Here is a 12,074-nt window from a genome sequence, read left to right as displayed (position 1 = left end):
ACTTTATCTAGGAAGGTTTCCTGTATGAGTCAGAGTTGATTTGAGAATCATCCAGAATTAACAATAGAAAGAGGGAGGATCTTTTTCAGGCTTGTGGGAAAACGAGAGCAGGATAAGCAGTGATTTTAAAACTCTTCGGAGTCTCTGATCTAGGCATGATTCTCCCTTTCACACACATTAAATACCTTATGACATTAAAAAACTTACTGTTGGGCTGAATGAGAGTGAATTGTGCTTTGACAGGTGTTTCAGATCCACCAGAGCCCTTAAAAGATTTGACAATGAAGACACTGAAAACTGTCTTTTCAGTGATGGAGAGAAAGCAGCAAACGGAAGATTCTCTATTAACTAAAGTACAGTAGTCCTCCTTATCCACAGGGGATTGTTCCAAGACCCTCCATGGACGCCTGAAAGTGCACACAGTCCCCAACTCTACATGTGCTATGCTTTCTTATGCATACATAGCTATGATAAAGTTTGATTTATAAATTAGGCATGGTTAGAAATTAACGACAATAATAATAGACCAACTATAACAATGTATTGTAATAAAAGTTATGTGAATGTGGTTCCACTCTCTCAAAATATCTTATTGTACTGTACTCACCCTTCTTGTGATGATGTGAGATGATAAATTGCCTACAGGATGAGATGATGCGAGGTGAATGACAGAAGCATGGTGAGGTAGCCTTAGGCTACTATTGACCTTCTGACCATAGATCAGGAGGATGATTTGCTTTCCTGGCTGCCTTTGGCACTAGTAATTGAAACCCTCAATGTGAAACCACACAGGAGGCGGGACTACTGCATAGCCAAAGTGAGGTAATAGCTCATTCGGTGTTTACTACGAACCAGGGCTTTACCTGTATTAAACCATTTTCTCACAACAGTGCTGTGGGGTCATCCCCATTTTATAAACAAAGAGACCAAGGTACTGAGAGATTACTTAAGTAAATTGGCTTAGGTTGCAGAACTGGAATTTGAAGCCAGGCATTCTGACTCTAGAATCCATACTCTTTTTTTTTTTTTTAAAGATTTTATTAGAGAGAGAGTGAGCGAGAGAGCACAAGATCAGGGAGGGGCAGACCAAGGAGAAGCAGACTCCCTGCTGAGCAGGGAGCCTGATGTGGGGCTCTACCTCAGGACTCCATCCAGGACTCCAGGACCATGACCTGAGCCAAAGGCAGACGCTTAACCCACTGAGGTACTCGGGCATCCCTAGAATCCATGCTCTTAACCATGGTGCTTGACTGTACCTTTTTGATAGAAAAAAAGGAAAAGATAGAATAAATTCTGGAACTTCTTTATGATTCCTCACACTGGTAACCTAAAATTATGGTGACATTGTAATGTGAAATACAGAGAGAGTTATCTCCTCTACTTCATTCCTATTGCTTATTCCTTTTGGCTTTCTAACCGTATCACTCTCTCTCTCTCAGGTGACTCTGAGTTTAAATGTAGCTGACCTCAGCTCTATTTTAAAAAACAACAACAAAGAAAACCCCAAAACCTAATGTATATTTGCTTTTAAAAAAAATCGCATGGATTATTCATATTTGAAAATAGATCCGCTGAGGCTTTTAAGTTAAGGATCCAAGATAAACAATTAGATTTTTGGCTTTGAAGAGTATTGAAATACCTTTCAGCTATGTATTGGATTTGGCGTGCTAGTGTTGATTAAATTGCAGCACTTTGAGGAATATTCAGGAACGGTTAATACGCTAATTACTAGAGGTCACAAGAGTTGCCATAATTGACAGTCTTCTTTTCAACCTCCTTACACTCCAGAGTGTGAAATACAGTAGGAAAACGACGCAACTTCCAAATTAGGAGGATGGGGAATGGTACTGGAAAGTAACTCTCCTGCCGGGCTCCAGAGTTCGTAACATATGTAAGCTACAAATTACAAACGCGATAAAGACATCTAAATTTTTTACAAACGGTCACAGCTACCCAGGCTAACTGGAAAATAGATCTTAACTGCAGTCAGAGTTGCTCTTCTTCAAATAACGCGCATAGGTTTCTTGAAAAGCCACAGCGTACCCACTCTAACCCTGGTCCACAACTGCTTTTTTAAAGCCTCCCCCAGAAATGCACTCCCTCAGCCTTGGCGCTTGCTGGATGTACCCTCCGCAGGTTTCCCCAGTCTCCGCCCTGGACGTCAGCCTCTGCAGCCCGAGGCCAGCCTGGAGGGAGGAGAGGCAGAGCGGAGGGAGAGAGGAGAGCGAGCGAGCGAAATGGTCAAGTCCTCCTTAACTCCTGGCCCCCTCGCGGGCCTCACCCCTCCTCCCGGGGGCTGAGATTGGAGAGGAAGTGGGAAGGCTCCAATCTGTTCCTCACACCAGCGCCCTCATGCCCCCACCCTTCTCCTCAGCTCGGGGCTTCGGCGCGCCTCACCCCCGCCCCTCGCCCCGGGAGAGGAGCGGACGGCGCGGTAGGGCTCGCGGAGAGAGGCCGGCAGGAGCGGACGGCAATCGCTCGGCAGCAGGGGCCCGAAGCCGCCCGCCCACAGGCGAGCCAGGCCCGAGGGCAGCCCCGGAGACCGCGGCGGCCGGATGCGCGGGCGCGTCACTTCCGGGCGGTGCAGCGGCGGCCGCTTGGAAGATGGCTGCGCCCTGTGGCTCGGAGCTGCCCGCCAACTCGCCGCTAAAAATCCCGAAGATGGAGGTGCTCTCGCCGGCTTCTCCTGGTGGCCTGAGCGACGGAAATCCATCGCTGTCCGACCCTTCCACGCCTCGGGGTGCATCCCCGCTCGGGCCGGGCAGTGCGACGGGCTCGGGGGCAGCGGCGTCCGGGGGTCTCGGGCTGGGGCTGGGGGGCCGCAGCGCCGCCTCGTCCTCGGTCTCCTTCTCCCCTGGTGGCGGCGGTGGCGGGGCTGCGGCAGCCGCCGCCGCCGCCTGCCGGGGCATGTCGTGGACGCCGGCCGAGACGAACGCGCTCATCGCAGTGTGGGGCAACGAGCGGCTGGTGGAGGCGCGGTACCAGCAGCTGGAGGGAGCCGGCACGGTGTTCGGCAGCAAGGCCCCTGGGCCAGCCATGTACGAGCGCGTGTCCCGGGCCCTGGCCGAGCTGGGCTACGAGCGGACCCCGTCCCAGTGCCGGGAGCGCATCAAGGTAACCGGCCGCCCGGCCTGGGGCAGCGAACCAGAGGCAGAGAGAAGGCGGGGAAGCGGGCCTCGGGGGCGGGGGCCGGTCTGAGTGCAGGGCTCCCCTCCGGGGCCCGGTGGGCGATTCGCATCTCCTCTGCCTTTTTCTTCTCTCCCTGGGAAGGGGGCTTTTTTCCAGATGGCCGCCAGCCCGTAGGTTTCCTGAGTTTGAAGTTGGGCGTGCCTGCCGCCGCCCCTCTTTCTTGCCAATTGAGGATGTTCCTGCGCTCTGAAGTTGGTAGTTTCTCATTGTGCGCTGTGCGGCAGTCCCCGTGTCGCTGGCGCCTCTCGCCCCCACCGCCGGGGCCCCTCGCTTTGTTCCAGGCTGAGGGGCTCCCAGGCAGAGGCTTACCAGCCGGGGCGGAATTGAGGAAGGGTAGAAGAGGGGGGCCGGTGAGCCCCCAGTTTAGGAATTTTCAAATGAGTGGCAGTGCAGAGCCATGCAAAAAGCGCCTTTGGACGACTGGCCTTTGTGTCAGTCGCCTTGCTTCTAACTTGAGCTTCGAAGGACGAGTGAGACTTGAGATGTTTGGAGAATTGGAAAGGCTTGATTGCAGTCAGATAGTGTATTGTTATTGTGGAGTTAGGGGCACAATTAAAGTTAGCCTGGCTAAGAGTTGGTCTGGAATTTGTGGAGTGTCGTTGCCTCCAGAATTAGATTGGCTTGAGGCCCTGCTATGTTTCTGACTAAGCTCCTTCATGAAAGCCAGTTTTTCCCTGCTTTAGTTATTGTGCCGGATGTGGTGACAAGTAAAGCTCTCAGTGTGCATCTGGCTATCTTTGTGTATCTGAATGTTTAACTACAGAGGCTTAATTTGGGCTAGGAATTTTTATCACCAGCCAGGTTATCTTTTTGCTGTGTCTACTGACTTTTAATCTAGGCTTTCCGATTTGTATTACTGGCAGCTAAGGAGTTGTTTTTTTAGGTAAGCTAGCTCCCTCATCGTAGTGTTAGGATTCTTTCTCCCAGTTTTCAACGAACTACTTCTTGTTAAAAGTCATAGTTATATGTGTATTTCTTTTCTGATAGGGATGACACTTTCTCCAGAGCTCTTTGGGGGTAAAAATCCAGTGAGAACAATCGCAGTCACACTAAAGTCGGAGATTGTGCCAAAGGTGGGAAGATCTTGGCTCAAGTAGTGTTCATCCTCGGGCAATATTGCTTAGAAAATTTGGGTCAGAAACTGAGATATTTCAAACTTATTAACTATTGTTCAAGGAATTTGGCACCCGTTTCTCAATTACAAAATTGAATTGGTATACTCGGTAACATGTACCTTTAGGTCTTCTTATGCCCCCTCTTCCCATCCCCCCCCCATTAACAAGGTGTCATTAAAATAATAGTTTATGGACTGGACTAAAGTAATACCTAATAGTAGCCACTGTTTCCTGAATCTCATTCATTTTTCTATTAAAGAATAGAGTTATAAATTCAATTTCAAGGCCATCAAGGTTAAATTTCTGGGAGAGTTTTTGCACTGTGCTGGTTAGCATCCACCCATCAACTTTTCTTGACTATAGAAGTGTACTTAGGCATTTGTAACTGTTTTAGCTTGATCGATTTTTGTCCATAGAAATTTCCCAATCAAACGGAAAAAGTGTTGTGCTGTCAAAACCTCACTGAATATAAATCTCTCCATAAAACTGTTTCTGAAATAACCAGGAAATACCTAGTTGGGTTGCATCTTTGTCCAGTTATGAGACGTATAACCTAAAGCAAGGAAAGGAGATTGAGCTTCTCTGAAGAATTTTTTTTTTTTTAAATGAGTCTTTTTTTTTTTTTTAAAGATTTTATTTATTTATTCGACAGAGATAGAGACAGCCAGCAAGAGAGGGAACACAAGCAGGGGGAGTGGGAGAGGAAGAAGCAGGCTCATAGCGGAAGAGCCCGATGTGGGACTCGATACCGGATCGCCGGGATCACGCCCTGAGCCGAAGGCAGATGCTTAACCGCTGTGCCACCCAGGCGCCCCTTCTCTGAAGAATTTTTAAAAGAGGATCAGTTTACCTGTTTTCAAACAGATAAGACCAAATTGACCTCAAGCTCTTAGAATATTTTGAGAATATTTTGATGCGGATTCTCAGATCAACAGTTGCAGTTGACAAGGAGGACAGATAACTGTGTGTGTGTGTGTGTGTGTGTTTTCTCTACTTGTTAAGTGATTTCAACCAAGGAATCATATTTCTTCATTAAGAATGTTAGTCTTTCCTGCCAGAATTATAAGCTCCATAAGACAAGTTCTGGTTTCTCTTTTTCACTACTGTATCTCCAGTGCCTAGCACATAGTAGACACTGGATACGTATTTATTAAATTTACCTAATAAAGTCTAGGAGGAGAATTTTGGAATGTATAGAAATCTAGATCAGTGTTACTCAAACTTTAATCCAAAGACGTAGACTTGGAAACCCCGTTTGAAAAATTTTTCATTGAAAGCCAAGCTCTGTCCCTCCAGAAGACTCAGTATGAGTGTATTCTTAAGCATAGAAGCAAATGTTGTCACTGAAATCATAGCCTTACACAGTTATGAGGTAGATGTCCAAGTAATCCAGAAGATGTTTATGAAAAGAAAAACACAGCCTTAAAAATATCGTCAGAGAATCTCAAATCCCTGAAAACAGATCTTCAGATCCCAGTTTCAGAAATGCCTATTTAGAATGCGTAATTCAGAAGTCTCTTCTTTCACTTTGTCTTCATGAGAACTGCAAAAAGAAATTCAACCATCTTTTTTGCTTTAGATTTTATAAAATAGAAAAGAAGTAGCGCAGGAAGATATGGACCATGAGGAACTTCTTTTTTTTTTTTTTTTTTTTTTTAAAGATTATGTATTTATTTATTTGACAGAGATAGAGACAGCCAGCGAGAGAGGGAACACAAGCAGGGGGAGTGGGAGAGGAAGAAGCAGGCTCATAGAGGAGGAGCCTGACGTGGGGCTCGAACCCAGAACGCCGGGATCACGCCCTGAGCCGAAGGCAGACGCTTTAACCGCTGTGCCACCCAGGCGCCCCCATGAGGAACTTCTTAAATAGACTAATGGGCTCACTTAAATGTGAACTCATGTCAGAGGCTTACAGGGAAGGGACCTCGTGTGTCAATTAAATTTCTGGCTGAATATATTTGGAATGTTTATTAAAACTCAATTATGAAAACTCCATAAATAATTTCTCCTAAGTTTGAAAGGAAGGAAGAGATGTACAGTAACTCCAATTTTTCCATGAAACTTTCCTTTAATCCTAGTTTCAGCATGTTGATGTAGCAGCCTTCCATCTCATCCCAAGAAGGCAGCAGAAAGCTGAGTGCTACCCCAGCCTCTTCCCTGGCCATCTTCCTGAATAAACTGAAAGCACATCGCTTCCCTTTTCTTATCTATTAAAATTGTAAATTTTGAAATTAATAACTCTTAGATTTTGCTACCCGAGTACTATTTTTGGATACTATCCAAGTGAATATGTGTATTTCTAAATGCACAGGATTTTAGCCTGAAGTCACATAGCAACATTTGTTTACTGCTGTAAAGGGTTTCATTTTGAAGTCTGACATGTCCTGTTATTGGTATTTGTTCAGTCGTTTGGATGAAATGGATGTGTTTGAGACTGCCTCACTCCACAGATTGTTTGGTTCTGAAGTTTTGTTGCTTTTTTTTGTTTGTTTGCCAGAACAAATTTTGTCCACTAACAATTCCAGCCTGATTTTGGAGTCAGATAGATACATATTAAGGTGGTTTTCCGTCAGGTCATTGGATGCTTTTTCTCTTCTTCTAAAGGAGTCCTTTTCTCCCTATCTCCATCCACCAGATACTTAAATGCTTACTATGTGCAGGGCTGTATGCTAGATGTTAGGATAAATAGAATTGTCCAAGCGCTTAGAGCGCAGCCGAAGTCCGTATACACACATCAAAGAGTTAAAAAGCCCTACAACCACAAGGGATGGTATGTGATGCAGTATTTGATTAAGTGTCATATGGCTAAAGCAGACAATAAATGTGATGACTTCAAAGGAGGGAGAGATCTCATCACAGTCCATACTGTAGTAGTTGAAAGATCTATCTAGACTTGGCATTCACGAAAGCATTCACTTCTGAGCCAGATGCTGTATTCACACTTCAGTCAGTTAATCTGATGCACTGCAAAACTCATTCTCAAGTCCCATATTTTTGGGTGTTCTCCAAAAAATTTGCCTCTTGAGAGTTGGCTTTATGTCTTTGAAACAGATGTGTACTTCTAGCTCTGCCTCGAGATGAAATGCAAGGTGATTGTATGACCTAAAAAGCTTGTCTTTGCTGGATCAGTACGGGTTTCTCATCAGACAAATTTAAAAGTGGTCGGGAGTCTTCTGCCTAGCAAACAAAATGATCAATTTTTTAGGGATATTTATTAGAGTTATTCATCAGTAATTGTCATAATCTTTAGAACAAGTTTCGTACTTTAACAGACAAAATGACATACAGTACATTTGGTCTTTCATTTTAGCTCTCAAGCCTTGTCATGATTTGTTTGCGAGAACCAATCGGGTTAAGATGACACGGAGCCAGAAGGTATCTTTGTCTCTGTTTAAGCATTTTCATAGACTCCACCCATGTCTGAGGACTTTCCTCTGGTGTTTGCAGCCAAGACAGCCCCTCCATACTATCATTGAAAGATTTCCAAGAAATACGGTATACCACTCAAATAGTTTGTAAGAAGGATTTAGTCAGATTTGTTTGCTTCCATTTTTGACATATTCCTTTTCTGTTGTTCCCATGCCACTGTTGCCCAGAAGCTTGTGTGTTCCAGAATGCTTGTCTGCTTGTGAATCTGATACAGGCTTGATGTGTATGTATCTTAAGAGAATAGACCTTCTTAGACTACCTATAGTTTTTTCAGTTTAGGAGGTAAGGATCTAAGAAGCATATGTTAAAACTTTGGATGAATAGGCTTCCAAGTTTATTTCTTGGCATTTTGGGAAATCTAGTGAAGAGTGGAGTGAAATTATTATGGATCCTTCATTAAGAGGATATGTAAAAGGAAAAAAGAATTTAGAAAGCACATAGTACAAACAGTGCTGTTTCATAAAACTTTCTGTGATGATGGAAATGTTCTATATCTAACGCAGTTCAGCGTGATAGCCACCAGTCACTGTGGCTCTTGAGACATTGGAATGTGGTTAGTGTGCCTGAGGAAATGAATTTTAAATTATGTTTTGTTTTAATTAATTTTTTAAAAAGATTTTATTTATTTTAGAGATAGAGTGAGCGGGGGAGGAACAGAGGGAGAGGGACAAGCAGGCTTCATGCTGAGCGCAGAGCTTGACATGGGGCTCGATCTCATGACCCTGAGATCATGAGCTGAGCCGAAATCAAGAGTTGGATGCTTAACTGACTCAGGCACTCAGGCACCCCTTATATTATTTAAATGTGAAATTATAAATGCCACTTGTGGTTAGTCAAGTCAATATAGGCTACCATATTGAACAGCGTAGGTAAAAAGTGTTATTTGGAGTACTAAAGAAGTCTGTTTTATGAAACTGTTCTCTCAGCTACATACTCAAACTTTTAGGAGAAGCTCAAAGTTCTTTTTTCTTGCCCTCCTTGTCGCTTTACTTCTGAATAGGAGGAACCTTAATGGAAGTCAAGAAAAATGGTCCACCGTACTAGGGAGGAAGAACTTTTAGTGCCAGGAATAAAGTGTTATATAACCTCAGTTGGGTGGAGCAAAGAGTGTCCTATTCTTGGTTCTCTAGGACGATGCCATCTGAAAGAACTTTCTGTGACGTGAGTGTCTTATTGTCTTCACTGTCCATCAGTCCCTGTGCAGTAGCCACTAGCCACAGCTGGTTACTGAACGCTTGAAATGTGGCTAGTGTGACTGTGTGAAACTAAAGTTTTAATTTTATTTAATTTTAATTAATTTAAATAGTCATATGTATGTAGCCACTGGCTATTGTATTGGCCAGAACAGTTTTGGAATAATGGTATTTAAACTTGTTTGTTTATGGACTCCCAAAAGAGTTTTTGTACTCTCTTGAATATTTTAAAGCTGACATTAAAATTTTTTCATTCTATATGAAAGTTTATAGAAAGTTAATAGGCTATAGGAAATAGTAAATCTAGTATGAGATAACTAAGATGTGGACTGGCTATAAATTTACTCAGTAATGTACTCTTAATCAGAAAAATCCACACAAAATTCCTATCTGTAGATTTTATCCAATGCATCTTGAAAATGTTAATGATCAGACAGTATTCCACATACATTTAAAAGAAACAATACCACTAGCCTATTTTGCTTTGGTTATTTTAAATTAAGGGGCCAAGCTTTACACCTAAGAAATATGGACCAGACTGGGAATGCCAGGAATCCCTAAGGTTTTAAGGTACCTTGATTAATCATTAAAGAAAAAGTAGGGATACCCCAGTGGGAGGCCCCTGCTTTAGAACTCTGAGCATCTTTCTGATATCTTTCTTGTCAGATCTAGTGGGACTGCGCCCTTGGATTCCATTGCCATTAGGAAACGGGAGAAGCATGTGGAGCTTAACTCTTGGCTAAAGTGCAGGAATCTGTGGGAAGATTTGGAGATCTTGTCCATTGCCTTTCATCAGGCTCAAGGACAGACTGATCACAGGGTTTCTCCAAATACTAAAGTCCGAAATAGACACTTGATTTTTTTTTTATTATTCACCCACAAATATTTGAGTACCTTGCATGGTAGGCCCTAGAAATGCAGCAGGGTGCCATCTACCATCAGTGTCCCCCTTCCAGTGAAGGAGTCAGGCTGCTAAAGCACCAGTGGTGGTATTGTAAGGTCTGCGTAGCGTGTTGACGTTACGTTCACGGTGCTTCGGGCGCACACGGGAAAGGCGTGTCATCATAGACTTTCGAGATCTTGAAGGTAAAGTGAGACCAGACTGAGCAGAAGAAAGAAGTGTGATGAGCAGTTGGGGTAAAAGGCCAGAAACAGCAGAACCTAGAATAGTCCAAACTGCGAATACAGTAAAATATATTTCGTTTAAAGAATCCTAAACTGGAAACATCTAAATGCTGTAGTTCCAAAAACATTATAAGTGATAAGTTGTTGAAAAAGTCATGCCTTTCAGGTGCCTCGTCAGCGCAGTAGGTAGCGTGCCAGTCTCATAAAAAGTCGTGCCTTTCAAGTGAAGAACAGTTTGCCATAGTACATGGCGTTTGGTGAAGGTAGGACTTACAGTCTAGGACTGACTAGTTGGTGGCGTCCTGAAGAACCAAGAAAAGGGTGGAGCAGGTAGTTTTGGAATAATAGGAGAGTGGGCATACCAAGTCTAGACAGTTTTATGTTTTGATAAATAATCTTTTTATAGTGTTGGATTGTAGCTGTGCAAATATCTATTATATATCTCATTCTTATGTCCTGGAAAGAAAAACCAAAGCAGTGCTTCTTTTGAACATACAATAAGAAGGCATATATTTTACCCTGTGACCTAATACTCCCATGATATATATGTGTAACTGAAACACTTTCACAAAGTTATAATGATTACAGCTAAGACTTACGTAACATTTGCCACGTGCCAGGCACTGTTGTAAGTGTTCCACAGATGTTCATTTATTTAATCCACAAAACGACACTCTCCTTAACTATGTGCAGTGCACTCTGGTATGTTCTATGTGAGTGCACGTAACCTAGCTGCAAAACCACTAGGCCATATGTCCTCTTGAGTATCATAAGTATCCGGTGTCTGAAAGCACCCAACACATTGCCTATCTGGTAGGCTCTCTTTCTTCAGTTCCCTCCCTACTCCCCCCTCCTCCTCCTCCACCACCACCAACTCCACCCCAGTACTTTGCAGCCTTGGCTCCCCTTTTCACCCCAGTCCCTCTGGTGCCTCTCATCTTTTTCTCCCCCAGCCACAGTCTCAAGTTCCCTCACCTAAAACTGGTGCAAAGAAAACCTGCGAGGATGGGGGTGCCCGCTCCCACTGGTACTGGGCAGCTGGCTTACTCCTTGGGGACTGGCAGCTCAGGGTCACGTTGGTCCCCACACGGGGCACGCCCAGGAGATGGCAGGATGGAGAAGCTGGAGGAACTGGAGCAGGGAGGCAGGTGAAAAATTCAACCCCAAGGAACCAACAGATCCCTCCCACCCATGCCCAAACACACTCTCCCCACCCCCCCTCTGCCACTCTGTTTGCCCCCCTCCAAGGTCTACACTCAGCACTGGGGAGAGAGACCTGCCTGGCCTCCCACGGGGCTGGGGAAGGCATGGCCAAGTGTGCGCTTCGCACGTACCCAGCACACTGAGTTCTAAAGTTTTGCTGCTGTGGCTCCTTTTGATGCCTTGGTGGTCTTGCACATTCACAGAGCAGCGGTAGGAGCCAGAGTCTTTCTCCTGGAGGTCCTACAGCCACAGTGACACATTCTGGGAAGGCATGGAGTAGACCAGGGATACCCCACTTTTGCTTGACGTGGTCCCACTGATGTATGCCAACACCTGGTGTGGGACACAACGCCTCCCCGTTATTACATGTGTTCCCTGTGCCCTCAGGCTCAGCTAATCCCCCTCCCCCAAAGTGGCAGTCTTCAAGTGCTCCTCCCCTGTACTCACCCCTCTAACCTGTCCCAGCTCCCCATTCACCCTGTCTCCCTAGCCTCCCTCTCACTGCCCTTGAGTCCTCTTCCCCACAACCGTTCTTGATCCTCTGTGTTTTGTCTCTTCATCTCCCACTTGGGTGTTTGGAAAGATGGTCACAACCTCCTAAAATTATTTCCCAACCCAGCCCACTCATGGGCCATAACCTGCAGTTAGATAAAAGAAGATTAGAAGATATTGAGGTGAGATCAAGGTATTTGCAGTCATTGCACTCTTTTAGATTTAAGGTATCAGAACTTCAGGAACATCATAATTTGGAACGGGTCACGTCCCAGATATTCTGGTGAAGTGTTTTATACTCTTTAGTTCTACATAGCTGGAACCTAGG

General features: G+C 44.7%; 1 protein-coding gene across 7 annotated transcripts in view; it reads left to right on the top strand.

Annotated features, from left to right (window-relative positions):
- Positions 1 to 214: 214 nt before the first annotated feature.
- The window catches only part of MSANTD2 (Myb/SANT DNA binding domain containing 2), a 33,420-nt gene continuing 21,560 nt past the window's right edge, over positions 215 to 12,074 (top strand). For all 7 annotated transcript variants that reach the window (XM_026505500.4, XM_026505499.4, XM_044386564.3 and 4 more), the window contains exon 1: positions 215 to 3,114. In XM_026505500.4, the coding sequence (XP_026361285.2) occupies positions 2,353 to 3,114 (762 nt within the window). In that variant the 5' untranslated portion in view covers positions 215 to 2,352. The remainder of the gene's footprint in view (positions 3,115 to 12,074) is intronic.

The sequence above is a fragment of the Ursus arctos genome, unplaced genomic scaffold (assembly GCF_023065955.2).
Source record: "Ursus arctos isolate Adak ecotype North America unplaced genomic scaffold, UrsArc2.0 scaffold_22, whole genome shotgun sequence".
Lineage (NCBI taxonomy): Eukaryota > Metazoa > Chordata > Mammalia > Carnivora > Ursidae > Ursus > Ursus arctos.
The sequence above is the reverse complement of the archived record's forward strand: the minus strand, read 5'-3'. Positions and strand labels throughout refer to the sequence as shown.